The sequence below is a fragment of the Mus pahari genome, chromosome X (assembly GCF_900095145.1).
Source record: "Mus pahari chromosome X, PAHARI_EIJ_v1.1, whole genome shotgun sequence".
NCBI lineage: Eukaryota > Metazoa > Chordata > Mammalia > Rodentia > Muridae > Mus > Mus pahari.
Window position 1 is genome coordinate 73,279,245 of NC_034613.1, and position 21,921 is coordinate 73,301,165.

At 37.5% G+C, this 21,921-nt stretch overlaps 1 protein-coding gene across 5 annotated transcripts in view; it reads left to right on the forward strand.

Annotated features, from left to right (window-relative positions):
* Tab3 (TGF-beta activated kinase 1 (MAP3K7) binding protein 3) overlaps positions 1-21,921 on the forward strand; it is a 60,038-nt gene that overhangs the window by 24,125 nt on the left and 13,992 nt on the right. For 4 of the 5 annotated variants that reach the window (XM_029534322.1, XM_029534325.1, XM_029534323.1 and 1 more), the window contains 3 exons: positions 10,550-10,744; positions 15,089-16,541; positions 17,486-17,646. In XM_029534322.1, coding sequence (XP_029390182.1) covers positions 10,643-10,744; positions 15,089-16,541; positions 17,486-17,646 — 1,716 coding nt within the window. In that variant the 5' untranslated portion in view covers positions 10,550-10,642. The remainder of the gene's footprint in view (positions 1-10,549; positions 10,745-15,088; positions 16,542-17,485; positions 17,647-21,921) is intronic. The other variant, XM_021188291.2, reaches the window with a different exon arrangement.

Consider the following 21,921-nt stretch of genomic DNA (forward strand, 5'->3'; position numbering starts at 1 on the left):
GGGTGCTCTTACCAACTGAGCCATCTCACCAGCCCAGGAAAGTTATTCTTATGCATGGGACATGTATCTCTCCCTCCCCAATTATTTTAGCATTTCCGTTTATCGGTGTGGGCTTATTTAGTTTATACTCTGGTTCATAATCTAACACTACTTTATTTTGATGTCCTGATTCTTTTAGCTGTGGTCATTGGGAGTTCTCCTGTGTTACTTTGATATGACCCTATCATTATGGGACTTGGGTTTTTTTTTTTTTAATACTTCTTTACTTTCTGGCACTACAAGATGCTTCAAGCTGGGCAGGTAAGTTGGTTCAGTGGTTAAGAGCATGGACCTCTCTTCCAGAGGTCCTGAGTTCAATTCCCAGCAACCACATGGTGGCTCACAAACATGTATAATGGAATTCAATGCCCTCTTCTGCTATGTCTGAAGACAGCTACATTGTTTTCACATACATAAAGTAAATAAATAAATCTTTCTTTTAAAATAAAAGATGCCTCAAGCCCATCATGTATAATCCTTAACCTAGTTCTAGAATCATCCATTCCTCTATAGGGTTGTGATTCATTTTGTTAGAAAATGCTACTAGAAACTTAGCTTGTTTCTAGATGTGGTCATTCCATCCAGATAAGTGATTTTCAACCTTCATAGTGCTGAGACCCTTTAAAACAGTTCTTTGGGTTTTATTGACCCCTCCAACCATAAAATTATTTTGTTGCTGCTTCATAACTGTAACTTTGCTATTGTAAATATCTGTGTTTTCTAATGGACTTGAAGGAGTTATTAGACACCCAAAGAAATGCAAGAAACCCCCGATTGAGAACTGCTCTTCTCCATTCTCCTGGCTAGAATTTTGTACATATATTTTCACACATACACCCCCTTGAAGCTTATGTTTCAATATTTCAGCATATATGTTACAGATAACAAACACATAATCACTTGGGAATGTTTTAGAATTAAATTTAACATGGATATGTTTCTATTTGTTTCTAGGGTTATATTTAACTTGAAATGTTTTTGTTGATCATTTAAATGGAAATGCTATTTGGTTTTTATTTATTTTGAGAATATAATAAAATATGGGGTATGTGCCCGAAATTTGTGACTATTTGAAATTAGCTTTTACTATAATGAAAATCCTATAGGATGCTTATTTCACAAATTATCAGAGGATCCTTTTAGGAGAAACAAGTGATCGTATTCTTTATCTGTTTTTACATATGTGTGCAAAAAGTCCTTAAATTGGAAATATGTCTTTGAAAAATCTGCTTTTTAAAAATTCCTGCAGTAGTGTACACTTCCTGTTTCCATTTAATATGAAAATTCAGTCTAGTGCAAGTATTCCTGTTTAAAATTTTTTTTTAAATTTTCCTTTAAGAGTTAAGGCATCATCAGAATCTTGCCAGATAGCAGAACAGGAAACCACTGACTGGCTAAGAGCATAGACTTCTATTTACATCCTTTGTGACTTGTTAACACTATGCATTTGTCTTTGTGCCTCAATTTTCAAAAGAGTTTAAAAGTCCTCTCACAAAAAAGCATATTTCCTTCAAACCTAGGAACTGCTTGCCTCACCACTCAATATTGTCAGCCAGGGTATTCTCCAGTGGTCATTTACTGCTACTGAGATTGGTTGATGGGATAGGCCACTGTGCTGAACAGCTCTCCTATCCTGAGACAGTCTTGATATAATGAATTACTGTTCCTCAGATTATAATATACCATTAGACATGCTAAACTGATTCTGTCTTTATAACACATTTCAGGTACCACAACTCCAGAAGGTATGCATATAAATGAACCAAAGACAGAACTCTTTATTTGTGGCTTCAAGTGGGTAGAATTGGAGTGGATTAAAGTGGCTTCAGGCAGTTATTTCCTATAGTTGCCAGATAGTCTGAGTTTGAAAAGTTTAATGTTGACCTTCTTGTATGAGTTATCCTATTTTAAAATGTAATTTACCCTTAAAAAACATTGTCAAAACCGGGCGTGGTAGCTCACGGCTTTAATCCCAGCACTTGGGAGGTAGAGGCAGGCGGATTTCTGAGTTCGAGACCAGCCTGGTCTACAAAGTGAGTTCCAGGACAGCCAGGGCTATACAGAGAAACCCTGTCTCGAAAAACAACAAACAAACAAACAAACAAAAAAACATTGTCAAGACCAAATCTAGAACATCTACAAGCTGGATTTGGCCCCTTAGACCATTGGTTTGCAACCTCTGGTGTAATTATTTTAGGAAGTGAAGTAAAGTTTTGGCAGAGGTAGAACACTGAGCCATAGTGGTATAATCTTGTATCTTTGCTGAGCTTACAGAAGCCTGTAGAAACCAAACACTGAGGTATCAGTGCCATTTTCTATACCATGGGGAATTGTGGTTCGGCAGAGCTATTGGGGAGCTTCTTTTTCAGAACAGAACTCACTGTAGATTGTGGGGCAAGGCCAGTACTCCTAATTAGGGAGATGGCTATGCAACCAAAGAACCTCTCTATGCTGCCACTGCTAAGCACAATTTCTGTCCTTCTAATCTTGCCATCAAAAATTAGGAGTCTCAGTCACATGTAGCATATATCAATAATCCCAGCACTTGGGATGTTTAGACAGAGAGACCATTACCATTGTTACTCATAGTCCAGTTTAGGCTAAAATGTAAACCCCTGTCTTTAAAATAAACAGGGCTAGAGAAATGGCTCCGTGGATGAAGCACTTGCCTCCAAGTGTGGTGACTGATGTTTGGATATCTAGAACCAACAACATAAAAGCTGCTTGTAATCTCAGCACTGAAGAGACAGACAGGATTCCTGAGGCAAGCTAGATAGCTAGACTACCTGGAATGGGTGAGTTGTGGGTTCGGCAAGAGAGCCTGTTAATCAAAATGGAAGCACAATCAAGGAAAACATCTGACATCAGCTCCAAGCCTCCACTCATGTGTACATACACATAGCACACTCATTCAGGAGCTCACAAAACCCAACAAGAAATAAAGGCTCAACAACCTTAGAAAGTCTTCTGGTCCATGTGATCCTATCTGTTGGATTAACTTTTTAGTGAACAAAAAGGAAATTATTTTAAACATTATATAGTATTCTAGAAAGTATTATATTTGAGTGTTTTATGCCACTGTGAAACACTAAACAGTACCATTTTGGTACTTATGTAAGGGAATGCCTAAGGCAGAATAGCAAGCATTATTAAGAGTACATGAGCTTGCTGACCAAAGAGTCATATCTGTAAGTATAGCAGAACCTTGTTAGTTGTTTAATTGCTGTGTTTCTTTAGCAGAACAGTAGTACTTGGTTTTCTCTAATCCCATGTTCTATCTAGTGCCAGGTCCTTGGTTGTATTGCAGTGTCAGGCATGGGTTCCGTCTCATGGCCTTGAATTTAATCACATAGTGGTTGGTGACTCCCATGTCTTTCGTGCTGTTATTGTGCAGACAGCCAACCATTGTAGAGCAAAGGGTTCATAGATGTTTTGATGTTTACCTGTCTGCTAAGTTATTTTTTTCATGCAACCACAGTAGAGTTATTGGTGTAAAATGTTCCTCTTTTCAACCAATAAACTTAAGGTGATACTTGGAAGATGGTGTGTATATATATATATATATATATATATATATATATATATATATATATATATATATTCTCCCACTTTTCTCCCAAATTTTCCCTGAAATTAGCATTCATTAGTGATACATGAATCAATCCTATGATGGATGCAAGTGTTCCCAGCTCTAACATTAGCCTGTATGTTTACCATTTGGATTCTCCTGTGAGTATATGTGTGTATATTTAGCTTTTTATCATTTGTGTGAATTCCAGGCACTTCATTTCTATAGGCCTATAATTCATTTGTGTCCCTCCTCCCATCTTTTCCTTCTAATCAGAGAGAGTGGAGCCCCACCCCCTGGCATTCCGCCACTCTGGCACATCAAGTTTCTGCAAGTCTAGGCAGTTCTTCTCCAACTGAAGCCAAGCAAGACAGCCAGAGTTAGGGGGAATGGATTCACAGACAGGCAACAGCTTTTGAGATAGCTCCTCATTCTAGTTGTTCAGGACCTACATGAAGACCAAGCTACACATCTGCTACATACATGCATGGGAGGCCTAGGTCCAGCCCGTGTATGCTCTTTGGTTGATGTTTCAGTCTCAGCCCCAAGGGTCCAGGTTAGTTGACCCTTGGCTTTCCTAGGGAGATCCTTTCTCCTTCAGAGCCCTCAGTCTATCCCCTAACTCTTCCAGAAGAGTCCCCAAGCTCCATCTACTGTTTGGTTGTGAGTCGGTATAAGTCTGAGTGAGCTCCTGGGTGGAGCCTCTCACAGGACAGCCATGCTAGATTTATGTCTGCAAGCGTAACAGAGTATTGTTAATAGTGTCAGGGATTGGTGCTTGACCATGAGATGAGTGTCTAGTTGGACCATTCCCTCAGTCTCTGCTTCATCTCCCCTCTCTCCGTTTCTTGTAGGCAGGATAAATTTTGGATCGAAAGTTTTGTGGGTAGGTTGGTGTCTCTGTAGCTCCACTGGGGTTCCTGCATGACTACAAGAGGTGGCCTCTTTAGGTTCCATATCTCCACTTAGTCTCAGCTAAGGTCACCCTCATTGATTCTTAGGAGCCTTCCATATCCCAGGATTCTTTGCACGTCCGTCCTTGAGATGGTCCCCAACCCCCACCCCCTCCAGCTGTAGATTTCCATTCATTCTCAGGGCCATCTGGCCATCTCCCCATCTCTTCCCACATCTGATCCTGAAACCTCCCCATCCCCTTTCCCACCCACTTTTCTCCCTCCAGCTGCCTCCTATGACTATTTTGTTCCCCCTTCTCAGTGAGATTCAAGCTATTTTGTCCTAATGGCAATGTCCTTTGCCTAGTCCTCGGTGTTCTGTTCAGGAATTTGTCTCCTGTACTAAAGAATTCAAAGCTATTCTCCACTTTCTGTTCTATTAGATTTAGTGTATCGTATTTTATTTTGACGTCTTTAATCCACTTGGACTTGAGTTTTGTGCAGGGTGATAGATACAGATCTATTTGCATTCTTCTACATGCAGATATCCAGTTAGACCAGCAACATTTGAAGATGCTTTCTTTGTTTACATTGTATGGTTTTGCCTTTGTCAAAAATCAAGTGTTTATGGGTATGTGAGTTCATGTCAGGGTCTTTGATTAAATTCCATTGATCCACCCCTCTGTTTCTGTACCAGTACCATGCAGTTTTTTGTCAGAGACAAGGTTGAGAAAGCCCAGGCATCTTACATCTCAGGCATCCCGCAGCCCAGGCATTTTACACCCAGGGCATCCCACAGCCCAGGTGTTTTCACAGTATGCAGCNAAGAGCCACATAGTTCTTTGTCAAGAGCCCTTCCCTCTCTCTCTCTGCAAGGCCACTGCTGGGAACCAGCAAGACCTAAACAGATATCAAGGACTGAGGGAGTCTTCTCACATTCCAGAGCTGCCCAGAGCTGTCACCTTGTACTGTTAGGAGGATCGAGACTCTGAGATAGGATTCTTAGATTAGCCGCCCTATGTCCCAGGGCAGTGGTGCCAAGGACCCCAGATAAATCACTAAATGTATTAGACTTGCAAATAACTCTTCCCAATTATTTCTCTCACTGTATACCTTTGATCACTTCCCCCCTCCAAATTGTATATAACCTGAGTATTTCCCCTTAGTAAAAGAGACTATGACAAACATGCATGGTCTCCGTCTCTTTCTTTATTCCCATTTCTCTCTAGGTTTGTGATCCCCCTCAAGAACCATGAAATAAAGTGTCCCGCGGGCCGGGACAGTTTTTATTACTATTGCTCTGTAGAATAGCTTGAGTTGAGGGATACTGATTCCTCCCAAAGATCTGGATTGTTTTAGCTATCCTGGGTTTTTATTTTTCCATATGAAGTTGAGAATGCTTTGTCAAGGTCTATAAAAAATTTGTTGGAATTTTTATGGAAATTATATTGAATGTGTAGTTTGCTTTGGTAAAATGGCCACTTTTACTATGTTAATCCTGCCAATCCATGAACATGGGAGATCTTTCCATCTTCTGAGATCTCCCTCAATTTCTTTCTACAGCAGCTTGAAGTTCTTATCATATAGGTCTTTCACTTGTTTGGTTAGAGTTACACCAAGACATTTTATATAGTATTTGTGGCTATTGTGAAAGGTTTTGTTTCCATGATTTCTTTCTCAACCCATTTATCATTTATATAAAGGAAGGCTACTGATTTTTTTGAGAAAATTTTATATCCAGCCACTTTGCTGAAGGTGTTTATTAGCTGTAGGAGTTCTGTGGCAGAATTTTTTGTGTTTATCCATACTATCAAATCATCCATAAATAGTGATACTTTGAATTCTTCCTTTCCAATTTGTATCCCCATGATCTCCTTTAGTTGTCTTATTGGTCTAGTTAGAACTTCACATATACTATATTGAATAGGTTGGGACAGAGTGGGCAGCCTTGTCTTGTCCCTGATTTTAGTGGGATTGCTTCCAGCTTTTCTCAATTTACTTTGATGTTGGCTATTGGCTTGGTGTGTATTGCTTTTGTTATGTTTAGGAATGTGCCTTGTATTCCTGATCTCTCTAAAGTGTTTTCACATGAATGGGTGTTGGATTTTGTCAAAGACTTTTTCAGAATCCTATGGGTTTTTTCTTTCAGTTTGTTTATATAGTATATTGCATTTGTGGATTTTCATATATTGAATCATCCCTGCATCCCTGGAATGAAGCCTGCTTGATCATAGATGTTTTTTATTTGTTCTTGGATTCAGTTTTCGAGTTTATTGAGTGTTTTTGCATTAATGTTTATAAGAGAAATTGCTCTGAAATTCCTCGTTGAGTCTTTACATGGTTTAGGTACCAGGGTGACTGTGGCTTCATAGACTGAGTTTGGCAGTGTTCCTTCTGTTTCTATTTTATGGAATAGCTTAAGGACTATGGGAAGTAGCTCTTCTTTGAAGTTCTGCTATAATTCTTCAATAAAACCATCTTGTCCTAGGCTTTTTTGGTTGGGAGACTTTTTTTTTTACTTATTTTATTAGATATTTTTTTCATTTACATTTCAAATACTATCCCGAATATCCCCTATACCCTCCCCCTACCCTGCTCCCCTGCCCACCCACTCCCACTTCTTGGCTCTGGCTTTCCCCTGTATGGGGGGCATATAAAGTTTGCAAGACCAAGGGGCATCTCTTCCCAACGATGGCTGACTAGGCCATCTTCTATTATATATGCAGCTAGAGACACGAGCTCTGGGGGTACTGATTAGTTCATATTGTTGTTCCACCTATAGGGTTGCAGACCCCTTCAGTTCCTTGGGTAATTTCTCTAGCTCCTCCATTGGGGTCTCTGTGTTCTATCTTATAGATGACTGTGGGCATCCACTTCTATATTTGCCAGGCACTGGCATAGTCTCACAGAGATAGCTATATCAGTGTCCTTTCAATAAGATCTTGCTGGCATATGCAATAGTGTCTGCGTTTGGTGGCTGATTATGGGATGGACCCCCGGGTGGGGCAGTCTCTGGATGGTGGTTGGGAGACTTTTTATGTCTGTTTCTATTTACTTTGGGATTATAGGGCTGTTTAAATAGTTTACCTGATCTTGATTTAACTTTGGTAAATGATATCTGTCTAGAAAATCATCTGTTTCATTAAGATTTTTCAGTTTTGTGGAGTACAGGCTTTTGAAGCCAAGTCCAACGATTCTTTGAATTTTCTCAGTGTCTATTGTTATGTTATTGTTATCAGTTTTTATTTCTGATCTTGTTTATTTAGATACTTTTTCTGCCTTTAGGTTAATTTGGCTAAGGATTTGTCTATCATAATGATTTTCTTAAAGAACCAGCTCTTGGGTTTGTTAATTCTTTGTATTGTTTTCTTTGTTTCTAATTGATTGTTTTCAGGCCTGATTTTGATTATTTCCTGCCTTTTACCCCTCTTCAGTTTGCTTGCTTCTTTTTTTTTCCTAACACTTTCAGGTATGCTTTTAAATTGCTGGTATGAGGACTTTCTCATTTCTTATGGGGCACTTAGTGCTTTGACCTTTGCTCTTAGTACTGCTTTCATTGTGTCCCATCATTTTGGGTATGTTGTACCTTTTATTTTCATTGAATTCTAGAAAGTTTCATTTCTTTCTTTCTTCCCTGCCGTACAGATCATTGAGTAGAGAATTGTTCAGTTTCCTTGAGTGTGTAGGCTTTGCGGTGTTTCTGTTCTTGTTGAAGCCCGGATTTAATCTCTGGTAGTCTGATAAGATACAAGGCCAAGGTGTTATTTAAATTTTCTTGTGTTTGTTGAAGCTTGCTTTGTGACAGACTATCTTGTCAGTATTGGAGAAGACTCCCTGAGGTGCAGAAGAAGGCATATTCTTTTGTGTTTTGGTGGGAATGTTCTATAGATATCTGTTAGGTCCATCAATTTAGAATATCTCTTAATTTCATTATTTCTCCATTCAGTTTTTGTCTGGATGACCTATTGGTTGGTAAGAGTGGGGTATTGAAGACACCTAGTATTAATGTGTGGGATTTGATGTATGCTTTAAGCTTTAGCAATATAAATGTGGGCGCATTCGTGTTTGGGACATAGATCGTCATAATTGAGATATCATCTTAATAGGGTTTTTTTTCTTTTTGATGAGTATGAAGTGTCTTTCCCTTTCTGATTAATGTTGGTTGAAAGCCTATTTTCTTACATATTAAAATGACTATTGCAGCTTGCTTTTTGGACCCATTTGCTTGGAAAACTTTTTCCAGCCCTTTACTCTGAGGTACTGTCTATCTTTCTTGCTTATGTTTGTTTCTTCTATGTAGTGGAATGCTGGATTCTGTTTACTTATCCAGTCTCTTACCCTGTATCCATTGATGTTGAGAGGTATTAAAGACCAGTGATTGTAACTTCCTGCCATTTTTATGTTGTTGTTTGTGTGTGTGTATGTGTACTTGTTTCCTTATTTTCACTGGTATGGATTTACTTATTTCCTGTGTTTTCTTGAATGTAGTTATCTTCCTTAGGTTGGAGTTTTCCTTCTTGTGCTTTCTGTTGGGCTTGGTTTGAGAATAGATATTGTTTAACTTTGATGTTGTCTTGAAATACCTAATTTCCTCCATCTATGGTGATTGAGAATTCTGTGTATAGTAGTCTAGCTTGGCATATGTGCTTATCTAGAGGTTGCAAGGTATGCCCTTCTAGATATTAAATCCTAGGTTGAGAAGTCAGGTGTAATTCTGTGTATGTCCTTCTAGATATTAGATCCTCTGTTGAGAACTCAGGTGAAATTCTGATTAGGTATGCCTTTATATGTTAACTGGCCTTTCCCCGTTATCTTTAATATTCTTTATTAGTTCTATAGATTTTGTGTTTTGATTATTACGTGGTGAGAGGATTTACTTTCTCTGGTTCAATCTAATTGGTGTTGTATAAGCTTGTTAAATATTTATAGTTTTGAGAAGTTTTCTTCTATTTTGTTGAAAATATTTTCTGGGCCTTAGAGGTGGGAGTCTCCTTTTATTCCTGTTATTCTTAGGGTAGGTCTTTTCATAATATCTCAGATTTCCTATATGTTTTGTGTCCGGAATTTTTTAGATTTAACATTTTCTTTGACTTCTGTATCAATTTCTTTAATCGTATCTTCTCTACCTGCGATTCTTGCTTCCATCTCCTGTATTCTGTTGGTGATGCTTGCATCTGTTGTTCTGTCCTCTTCCCTAGGTTTTCTATCTCCAGGGTTACCTCAGTTTGTGTTTTCTTTATTGCTTCTATTTTCATTTTCAGGTCTTGAACACTTTTATTATTTCCTTCACCAATTTAATTATATTTTCCTGTATTATTTTGATCAGTTTGTTTTCTCTTTAATTAAAGGCTTCTGCTTGTTTGATTGTATTTTCCTGTATTTCTTAAAGGAATTTATTCATTTCTTCTTAAAGGGCTCTATCATCTTTATAAGATTGGATTTAAGGTCATTTTCTTGTAGCTTTGGTTGTGTTAAGATATCCAGGGCTTGCTGTAGTAGAGTAGCTGTACTCTGGAGGTGTCATATTGCCTTTTGTTGATTGTAGGTTCTTTAGTCATCTGGATGGCTTTGGTCCCTGGATGTTCCTGTTGTAGTAGGTATTGGGAGGGGGCCTAAGCTCGATGATCCTGATGTTGCAGGCCTCTGATGGGTATGCTTGGGCTGTAAGGTTCCTGATCAGCAGTTCTGATGACGGTGGCCTGAAATGTGTCAGGAGAATGGGGATTCAGTGGAGATTGCAAGCTGCTCAGGGTAGCTAGGGTGCCCCAGAGGACTCTGTAGGCAGGGAGAGTGGATGTGGATGGAATCCAACCTGTATTCTTGCAGATCATCAGGTCTGATGAAGATCCGTGGAGAGGTGGTGGGATGATGTGTTATTATCTTTTTTTAAATATTGCTGGCTATTTTACATCAAAAGAAATAAACTGAATGTATCTGTTTTCTCAAATTGGGCCCAGGTATAATTATTTTCATTTTTCTTGATTTTAATAATTGATGATACCTTAAGTAAAATATGGAATTAGACTTAACCGAACTTTTTTTATTTTAGAAGAAAATGACAGAGTGTTTGGAAGATTATTACTTTTGGAAGGCCTGCTAATACCCATTTCCTAAGAGATAGTTGACCAACATTGACTCTGGCATGGCGCAAAACAGTCCACAGCTTGATATTCAGGTTCTCCATGATCTTCGACAACGTTTTCCTGAAATTCCAGAGGGGGTGGTATCCCAGTGCATGTTACAGGTATGTTTCCTGAAAGTCATGTTACAGTTTTCCTTGTTATAGTTGGCATGTTAGAGAACTTGTTAGAGTACTACATGTGGTAGTGCATGTTTTATAGGATTTCTCAGACTTACTGTTGTTGTTGATATTGTGGGGCAGATAACTCTGACTGGTAAGCTCTTTATCATCTATTTTCCCTGAGCCCTATCCACTGTATAATAGTAGCATTTTTACAGTTTTGACAATGGAAAATGTCTTTATGAATTGCTAAATATTCTACAAAAGGTACAATCTCACTGGTGCATTTAAAATCCTCTGAAATTGGGAAGAATAATCACATGTAGAAAAAAAAATCCCCAGCAAGAAGAAATAGTGGGGAAATGTGTTTGCTGCCACGTCTGATGTTACGAGTTTGATCCCTGAAAACCACATGATAAAAAAAGAACCTATCTCCACAAATTCCTCTGACCTTCACATGCACATTCCACTCTTCCAATGAGTAAATAATTTTTAAACAGGTTGCCATTAATCTTTGAATCCTTAGAGTTCAAATTTTCTTTGATTTGCTCCTAGGTTGTATGTATTCTGAGAAAGCTCTCTACCTCAGAACTATGCCCCTAGTCCCCAGAGATGCATTTTAAATCCCAAACTTACCTTGAATTCTGTAGAAAAAATCCTTACTCCCTCTATTCATTTTTTTAGTTCGTAAGTCCTTACTAGGTATAAATGTGAGACAACTTTCTTTTGTTCAGAAACATTCCCTTTGTCTTGTTCTCAACACTGAAGTCTTTTATTTCTTAGTTAGAGACTGTATTTTTACTCGGGAGACAACAGATAAAAAAAACCATTACTGTTCCATCAGTTATCTTGGTATCATCCTTCATGGTATCTCAGTGATTTAGATTGTGACATATCCCTGTTTGGTTGACATGGGGAGCAGTACATGATATACAGTATGTATTCATTTTCACACTCCCTTATTACGGTGTGAGAAGCTGAAGATGCAGCAGAAATCTGTACGCAGGGATGGTTAATTACAAGTAGAGACCAGACAACCCAAGCAAGGATATCCATTGTTTACAAATTCTTTATTAAATGTAGGCTTCGCCCAAGGTTATTGTGCTATATGTGGTTGCTAACATCTGCGCGTTCCTGATCTCAGCTCTTTAGGTCCATTTATGTTTATGGGTTAAGAAAAAGCTACTTCCTAGTACAGGAAAATCTTCTAGTTGGAACTTTTTTCTAGAATTGACTTTCTTTACCTATCTTAGGACCCCTTTTAGCTCCAACATGGTTGCTTGTATTATTGTGGCCTTTAACTAAAGGAATACAATGTAAAATTCAGCTCAGTGAACACTGTCCTCAATCTTTTCCTTTTTTTTTGACTTAAATCTTTTACTTTTTTGATATTAACAGAATGTTAGTGTGGACATTGTCTACCTACTGGCTCCAGGAAGTACCTACATTAACGTTCTATATGATGGTACATGCCTGTGATCAGGAGGCTGATGCGGGAGGAGTGCTGCAAGTTGTGGTTAGCTTGGGCTATGTATCAAGACTTTGTTTTAACTCCTACCACCCAAAAAGCATTTGTGTATACAGTGATGTACATAAACATAGTAGTTTGCATCTGAAACACAGTCCTTAAATCCTCTGTGGCCTATCCTCCCTTAATTTACATCATTTTGAGAGGTATGAAACATTGCTCCTTTAGTTTTTTTAGAAGCGTTTATATATGTCTAAAAATTATGTGTGCATATGCAGAGGCCACAAAAGGACACTATTTGCCCAAGTCTATTGCTTTTTACTTTATTCCTTTAAGTCAGGGTCTCTCCTTAAATCTGGAACTGAGCTGATGGTCAGCATGCCTCAGCCATGCTCCTGTCTCCTTCTTTTGGCCCAGGGGTTATAGCCACACACAGCTTGTTGTGCGGGTACTAGGATCTCAACTCGGGTTCTCATGCTTACTCACTGAGCCATATAGTTCCCTTCTTAAATATTTTTACCTGTTACTAAGTCAGTGGCTCAGGGATGTAATCCCCATTTTTTGGGAGAATGAAACAAAAGAGTTGCAAGTTAGAGGACAGCCAGGGGAACTTAATGAGACTGGTTCAAAAATGAAGAAGATGGTGGGAGCTATAACTTAGTGGTAGAATATGTGTAAAGGTCTAGGTTCAGTTTCTAGTTCTGCATAGAAAATTATGACCCTTGTATCCAACTAAACAACTTGGAACTCTGATTACTCTTTGACATGTTTATTCTTTTTTATCGAAACATTTAGCAAGTCAAGTATGACATTTGAGTCTCCTCTGTAATGTTGTTTCTATAGTAGTTCTATAACAACACTACTTCCATAGTCTGGTTTAAATTTGTCTGTATAGAATTTACTCATATATTTTTACTTTAGGCATGCCTGTGAATATGTTGACAGACTATTTATTGTTTGTATTAGGGTCCTTTTTGTAAGATTACTATTAGGCTTCCAGATTTGTTATGTAAAGAATAAGGTTTCAGGGTTATTCACAAAAATACCAAATATTAAAGTATGTTCTCCCCTAATTTTATACATTTGTTGAAGTTTTGAAATAGTTTATTTTTATATATATTTTTCTTTCCAGTATCTGTTACTGCCCCATTCTAGTTATCAGTCTACCTGAATTCTTTGGCTGCAGATTTGCTTCATTTTTATTTTTTAAATTACTTTTATTTTATGTTTATGAGTATTTTTGTACATGTGTGTCTATACCGTGTACATACCTGATGCCTACGGAGGCCAGAGGAGAGCCTTCAGTCCTTGGGACTGGACTTGGATAGTTGTAAGCCACCATGTAAGTGCTTGGAATTGAACCTGGGTCTTCTGGAAGAGCAGCCAGTGCTTTTTCCTGCTGAGCCATCTCCCCAGGCATTCCAGACTTGGTTTTAATAGGTAGCTTTTCACCCTTGCTCAGCATGATTTTTCAGGCAAGATGAGAAAGTAAATTTTGCAGTATTAATTCATCCTAAACTTCAATTAGTACTTTTTTCTATAGTACTTTACACATACTTTATTTAAGGCAAATAAAGTTACCTATGTTTCTCATGAAGCAAATTCTTTAAATTACTTAGATTTCATTTTGCAAATGTTTGCTTGACTATGGGTTTGGTTTTTTATTAACTTCCTAAATTTCCAGTTTAGTAATGTCTTTGACAACACATCCTTTCCTTTGAAGTTACTGTGTAGAAGAAGACTGGAACTTGAGAGTAGGAACTAGAATTGGTTGTATGGTTAGCTTGTTCAGTGCCTCTTATGAAGTATGCTACTTAGCACTCTTCTTTCTCGGCATCTGGAAATGGGAATGGGATTGTACATGAGTTCTGAATTTGTCTCAACACTAACCATCACTTCATTGTGTGTCCTGTGGTAGGCTTAATATCTTACTTGAGTCACTGCAGAAGTAAAGTATTTCCCGTCATTTTTAGTAAAATGAACTTATGTATAATAACATATGTTTCAGATACAGAGAAAGTCACATTTGTTAAGAAATTCGTTAATCATTTCAAAAGTGGTGAATAATATGTGTTTTACTCTAATAGATGTGAGTTCTGTATTTTAGTGGAACCTTACAATGTTTTAAATTTTTTAAACTAAGAATTTGATTATTGTCCATTGAAACTTCAGTGGCAGTTACTATCTGTGCATAACTAAAAGCTATTTCAAATATATTAAATTACTGTTCACCTGGTACAAACTTGGCATAGTGAATTTCATTAAGGCAGTCTGAATATGGTTGCTTGTAAATTCTCATTAACTCTGGCAAAGTCATGAAGACATGAGTCAAACTATAGAATTTCACCTGTTGCTCATTTTTCTTTAAATCTTTGCGAATGATATACACTAATGTTATATGATGATAAATTTGGATGAAAGAAAGGAAAAGACTAACATTGTTTAAAATCTTCAGGAATATTATTTTTTTTATTTTGTGATTTTGGTGCTTTGTGAAACTAAAGGATGGTTATTTTCATTTTTATCAGGTTAAACATTAATGATGGATGTTACAGCAATTGTGAATCCAAGAGTAGCACAACATTTTAATGTGCTGAGCTGCAACAAGTGTAGAATGAGTCCTGGATTTGGAATGAGAAAACTTGGGGTTGAGTCACAATGTTCATTACATTTCTGTAGCAGTAGTGGTAGAGCTAGTAATGTGAGCTAAATGCTTATACTTTGGAATGTTTAATATCCCTTTTGTAGGACAGATGACCATGGTGGGCTTTATGGTTAAAATACCACTCGACTTATTCTGTGACAGTATTTATGTAACTGACTTCCATTCTTAAGCTTTGTTAATTTTCCCAATGTTTTTTGTACCATTTCTCCCATAGAATAACAACAATCTAGAAGCCTGTTGTCGAGCCCTTTCCCAGGAGAGCAGCAAATACTTGTATATGGAATACCATAGTCCAGAAGACAATAGAATGAATAGAAATCGCCTTTTGCATATTAATCTGGGTATCCATTCTCCTAGTAGCTACCACCCAGGAGATGGAGCTCACCTTAATGGTGGTCGGACACTGGTACATAGCTCAAGTGATGGACATATTGATCCTCAACATGCAGCAGGCAAACAGCTGATATGTTTAGTTCAGGAACCACACTCAGCTCCAGCTGTTGTGGCTGCTACTCCCAACTATAATCCGTTTTTTATGAATGAACAGAACAGAAGTGCAGCTACCCCACCTTCACAGCCACCTCAGCAGCCATCTTCCATGCAGACAGGAATGACGCCATCTGCTATGCAAGGTCCTTCACCACCACCTCCATCCTACATGCACATACCTCGGTATAGTACAAATCCAATTACTGTTACAGTGTCCCAAAACCTTCCTTCTGGACAGACTGTGCCAAGAGCTTTGCAGATTCTTCCACAAATTCCAAGCAGTCTCTATGGATCTCCTGGTTCTATTTTTATTAGACAGCCATCTCAGAGTTCATCGGGAAGACAGACTCCTCAGAATGCTCCATGGCAGTCCTCGCCACAAGGCCCAGTGCCTCATTACAGCCAGCGTCCTTTACCTGTTTATCCCCATCAACAGAACTATCAACCTTCTCAGTATTCTCCCAAACAACAGCAGATTCCTCAGTCAGTTTACCATTCACCACCTCCTTCTCAGTGTCCATCCCCCTTTAGCTCTCCACAGCATCAAGTACAACCACCCCAGCTGGGTCACCCAAGTTCTCATGTGTTTATGCCACCCAGTCCTTCAACTACTCCACCCCACCTATATCAACAAGGACCTCCTAGTTATCAGAAACCAGGAAGTCATTCAGTAGCCTATCTCCCTTACGCAGCATCTAGCTTACCCAAAGGTTCCATGAAGAAGATAGAAATTACAGTTGAACCTTCTCAAAGACCTGGGACAGCAATAACTAGAAGTCCATCACCTATCAGTAATCAACCGTCTCCAAGGAACCAGCACTCACTGTATACAGCCACCACGCCACCTTCAAGTTCCCCTTCAAGAGGGATCTCTAGTCAACCAAAACCTCCATTTAGTGTTAATCCTGTGTATATTACATATACACAGCCAACTGGACCTTCATGTGCTCCATCACCATCTCCTCGGGTGATACCAAACCCAACTACAGTTTTTAAAATTACTGTAGGCCGAGCAACAACTGAAAACCTTTTAAATTTAGTGGACCAAGAAGAACGCTCTGCAGCACCAGAACCTATTCAGCCCATTTCAGTGATACCAGGCTCTGGGGGAGAAAAGGGAAACCACAAATATCAAAGGAGTTCTAGTTCTGGATCAGATGACTATGCCTATACCCAAGGTAAACTTTAGACTGATGTAATTTCATATTGATAGTCTTGTGATAAATGATTGAAAATAAAATTGAACATATTTAGTTTCAATTAAATGCTTTATATAGTAAGTGATAACTGATAGTATTACCAAGAGTAAAATTACTGTTTCAGAGTCACCTATTCGCTCTTTTAAAATATAAAACTGCAAATATGTTCATTGTAATCTTGTAACCTAATAAGACTTTTTTCGCAGATATCATTCATTGGCAAAAAATATAGACAAGTATAATGAGTATTGTAAAAAGGATAGATACATGTACCTTGAACTGGTTTGTCAAAGAATTTCAGTCTTTATAATGTTACATATAAGTGATATTATAGGAAGTAGAATTAATGAAATAATTTGTATTGTCTAGGTAAATCAAAGTTTATAAAGTCTATTCAGATTTTTTCAAATTGTACCAGAATATATGAGAGTTTAGGATTCTTTCAATATTTGAGAAGGGAACTGACTATAATTGTAATTCAGAATGCTTAATGTTAAGCCTTTATTTCTTAATTTTGTGTGTGTTTATGAATATGAATGTAAATGTAGGCCTGTTGTGACATGTGTGGAGGTTAGAGGTACCATTCTTAGGGGTCAGTTCTCTCCTGTCACCTTGTGGAATTTGGAGATGCAACTCAGGCCTGCATGCTGCTGTGCCATCTCCCTGGTCCTTAAGCATTTAACAATTATAGATAAGGAGGCTCTCAGGAAAACTAAGTGTTACAGAACAAGAGGTATGAACAGATGATGCCATTTTGGCTAAATTAAAGCAGAAATGGTTGTGGCCCAGCATTACTAAGACCTTAAGGTAAATGCTGATGCCCAGGTCAGATGAGACTTCTGTTCATTAACAGTGCATGGAGAAATTCTCCTATAATTTGTTTGGTGTTGTTTTCTGCAATGACTTTATCTGTCATGCTGTAGCCTTGCTGTTACATCAGCGAGCAAGAATGGAGAGGTTAGCAAAGCAATTGAAACTTGAAAAAGAGGAGCTAGAGCGGTTGAAAGCTGAAGTTAACAGTATGGAGCATGACCTGATGCAGAGACGCCTTAGAAGAGTCAGCTGCACCACTGCAATTCCCACGGTAAGTCATCTGTTGCAATATATATAATGATAGGCAGATACGGACATTCTCTGTTAAAGCCATTTGTTTTTCTTTCAAGTTCTAGTCCTGGATGAATTTTTTAAAACAGTAATGAATGCAAGAGATTTGCCCCCAACAGTTCTTGTCAGAGTAACTAAATGCTTTTTATTTACATTTGCACTTGCACAGGATTATAGCTTATTTTCAAAGACTGACAGTTAGAATATAGCGTTTATTGCAAGAACATATGGTAACAAAAGGTTTCATAAATTATTCTTCTAAGCATAGACTGTATTTTTTCTAATTGTTTAAAGTGAGTTTAAATAAGTTAATTACTAATTTCGAGAAAGTATTGGTAGAATTTCTTAAGGCATGTTAGATTCATTGTGTGTAATTGTAGAAATTAAGATGTTCAGTGTGGACCCTTAATGATCTTAAAAGAAATTACTCTGGTAAAGAGTTTTTATATTTTTAGCCTATTGGTTAATGTTGTTGATTCTAATAATGTCAAATAACTTTGAAAATCATTAAGTCTGTCTCCTTTGAGATGTCACCTTTTCTGTGATATAATCGATCTTCACTATTCAGTATTCATATATTCAGTGTTTATGAATATGATACAATGTTAGGTGCTTAGTACTTATCTGCCAGTGAAAAGAAGTAGACTTCAATGGCAGTTGCTTTATTTGCTCACATGTAATGAAGGAAAATTTCCAGTAACTGCTTTATGAATCTACTCAGTACACATCTCCACTTTTTTACATCATCCTGGAATGACCTTCCAAAGCTTCAAGTGTGTAGATCCTGTCTGTTTTCAAGGGTCTTCATTTTCTTTCCCTCTCTAAATCTGGCATGATCTGGCTCTTGAACATATATGCAAAGCTTCTTGTCCTCAGGATTACTGCAGCTACTTTCTTGGATACTTCATCCTACATTATAGACAGAAAGGAAAGGGGAAGGGTTTTTTGAAGTGAAAAGAATATAAGGTAATGAAGGCCTGAATTCCAGGCAGTCTTTTAAGACACAGTAAAGCTGAAGTTTCTACTGAGCTTACAGAGGTTAACGAGCATATGCTGTGTAACCTTGAACACTGTGTCAAGGTGCTTGAGTTCTATTCCGCCGTTATAGGGAACCAATAGAAATATTTTGAGGAAGAGGATTCTTGAAGAAGAGGCATATTTGAGAAATTAATGACTTTTTCTGTTATTACCTATATTCCTCAGTTTAGGCATTGTTAAAAAGGAGAACTTTAATTATATAAAGTATTGAAAAAAATTATAAAGTTAAATCAAACAGTTATGTTAATGGAATTGAGTATCTTTTCTGATTTTCTCTATTTAAAATCTTTATTGATTCCTTTCAGTTAGGAAGTTAACAAAGGGTAGTTAGGCAACTTGCAATCATTTAGGTATCAGTAAGGTTTTTGGGTTTTTTGGTTTTTGGTTTTATTTGTTTGTTTGTTTGGTAAGGCTTTGTTTTGAAACACCTGGTCCATTATAGGTCCTGCTAAATAAATCTTAGTTTTAATTAGAAGTAAAAAACTGTCTGGTGTGACATTAATTAGTGCTTCAAATACAAGTACCCACAGTTTATATTGGAGTTTTTATAACTGAGTCATTGTTTTCTTTAAAAAAGGTAGGTAAACCTTCCTGGGACTGTAGTTTTATGATTTATGATTTATAATTTAAAAATTAAATAGAAAAAATAGTTTACTTAACCAAGTGTAGTCATCCCTCACCTAGAGAAATTAGAGTTTCTTTCATTGCTATCTTTAGACTGGAAGCAAGGACAGTAGGACATGGCTGAGAGGGTGGCTACTGTGGCCATGAAGGTTAAGTCAACAAGTGGGTTTGCAAGCCCAAATTTGGTTATTGCTTTCACTGCTTGTGTCAGTCACATAGCCTCGGATATGTAACATCTGGACTTATTTTCTCATCTCTAAAATATATATGGTAGAATACCCATGGTAAGGGATTTTCTTTAGAATTACATAAGGCATGTTAATCAATTTATACAATATCCAGCAAATAGCAAGAATCTTTATAAACTAGCTTGAAATACTGAAAATTTTTGCTTGAAATAGATAACACAAATCTGAAGCATTTTATAAAACCAATTTTGTTTTAAGATAGCAATAAGGTAACATATTTACAACTAATTTGGTAAAAAAAAAACCAAAATAACAAAACAAAACCAATAAATCTAGTCAGAATTTTCAGGTTGTTAATTGAGTCTCATTTGAAGGAATACCCATATGGGATTTGGAATCAGAATACCTTTGATATTTACTAGCTATATTGACTGTATTTACTAGACTATATTAACAGAGGGGCTATAGCTTTGTTATAATATTGGCCACATAAGGAAGCAATGTATGTAGTGTGCCTTGGGTGTCATTAAGTACCCAGCAAATATATAAGAATACCAGAGAGCTGACACTTTCCTAACATGCATGCATTGCTACTTTCAGATTTCCAAGAAACTTATTACCAAGTTTTACATTAAAAATAGGAGAGAAATACTTGGTTAATGAGACTAGAATGTGTATTTCTGACCAGCTATATGTATAGTTGCAGAAATTTTGAGGAGCCATGAAATATTTTTCAAATGATAGCGATAGTATTTTGATAGTGTCATTTTTCTTTAGCTTGCTATTTATCACATTTTATGAAATCTTTCTTAATATGTCATCTCTCAAAGAGGTATAAATATGAGAAAGAAATGTTAAACTTTTGTTAATAATATTCATCGAGGAAGCAGAGTCTTAAAGTTTACCTTGAAAGATAAAAAAGATTTTAGTATGGAGAGAGCTGCCCTCCTCCCCCAAGTTAGTTCTCCGGATCCATCCTGTTCTAATTGAATTTGGGGGCTACTACACTGCTTTGTGACCTACATGTATAATTGGGGCCAAAGCACCAAGAACCAATGGTGGTCTTCAATATTGGTGTCTATAACACTAGTTTTTAAAGTTCCAAGTACACTTGACTTAAGGGATTTTTACTACCTTTTCAAAATAGCATAGAACTATTATTTGAAAATGTCAGCTACAAGTATTCTATCAGCCTACATATAAGTCTAGATTATAAATTATTGTGAATACCAATCTTCTGTGTAGGCATGGTGTACTTTTGATAAATGACCCGACTCAAAAAGAGCTACTCACCTCCCCCTTGCTTGAGTATAACATGTGTTATTAGTATATCCATGCTTGGTTACAAAGCATCACTATTTGGGCCCACTGTGGCTAAAACTTCTCGCTTTCTATTGCAAAATATATAGGAAGGATAAGTCCTTAGGTACTGAACTCACAAAATAGGGGTCACTTCTGTATTTCTAGGAGGATGAAATCATCCATGTTGATGCTCAAGCATGTGTTTTATACCATTTTAATATCACTTGGCAAGCATTTTACACATCAACATCACATACTTTGTCCATAGGAATGAGGAAAGAATAGCAGTTCGTACTAAATGTTTCCAGATGGTTCTTGTTGATCCACTAGCATTCTGAGGGCCTAGAGCAAGCAAGCTCTCTCTCTCTCTCTCTCTCTCTCTCTCTCTCTCTCTCTCTCTCTCTCTCTCTCTTTGGTTTTTTCAAGACAGGGTTTCTCTGTATAGTCCTGGTTGTTCTGGAACTCACTTTGTAGACCAGGCTAGCCTCGAACTCAGAAATCCACCTGCCTCTGCCTCCCAAGTGCTGGGATTAAAGGCGTACACCACCACCGCACAGCTCTTTTTTATTTTTAAGTTAAAATTCAGTTTGATATTTTTCTTCAAATATTTGAGACTGAATAATGATAGTTATCTATAAGGTCCTAAGATAAGTGGGCACAAAACACATGTAAAATTAGCAGTCTTCAAATGCTCTTAAATAAGTAGGACATGTACAGATAATATTCAGAAAATGCTTTTTACATCACTGTGTTTAACTTTTGGTCCCTTCATGTTTGTGGATATTGCCATTTACTCTGTTAGAATCTCCCAACCGCATAAGGCATCCTATCTGCTTTTTTAGTGCCCTGTTAACCTGTTTAGTCTTCGACAGAATACATTTTTTAATTATTTTATTAGGTATTGTCTTCATTAACATTTCAAATGCTATCCCGAATGTCCCCTATACCCTCCCCCCACCCTGCTCCCCTACCCACCCACTCCTACTTCTTGGCCCNGGTGTTCCCCTCTAATGGGGCATATAAAGTTTGCAAGACCAAGGGGCCTCTCTTCCCAGTGATGGCTGACTAGGCCATCTTCTGCTACATATGCAGCTAGAGACACA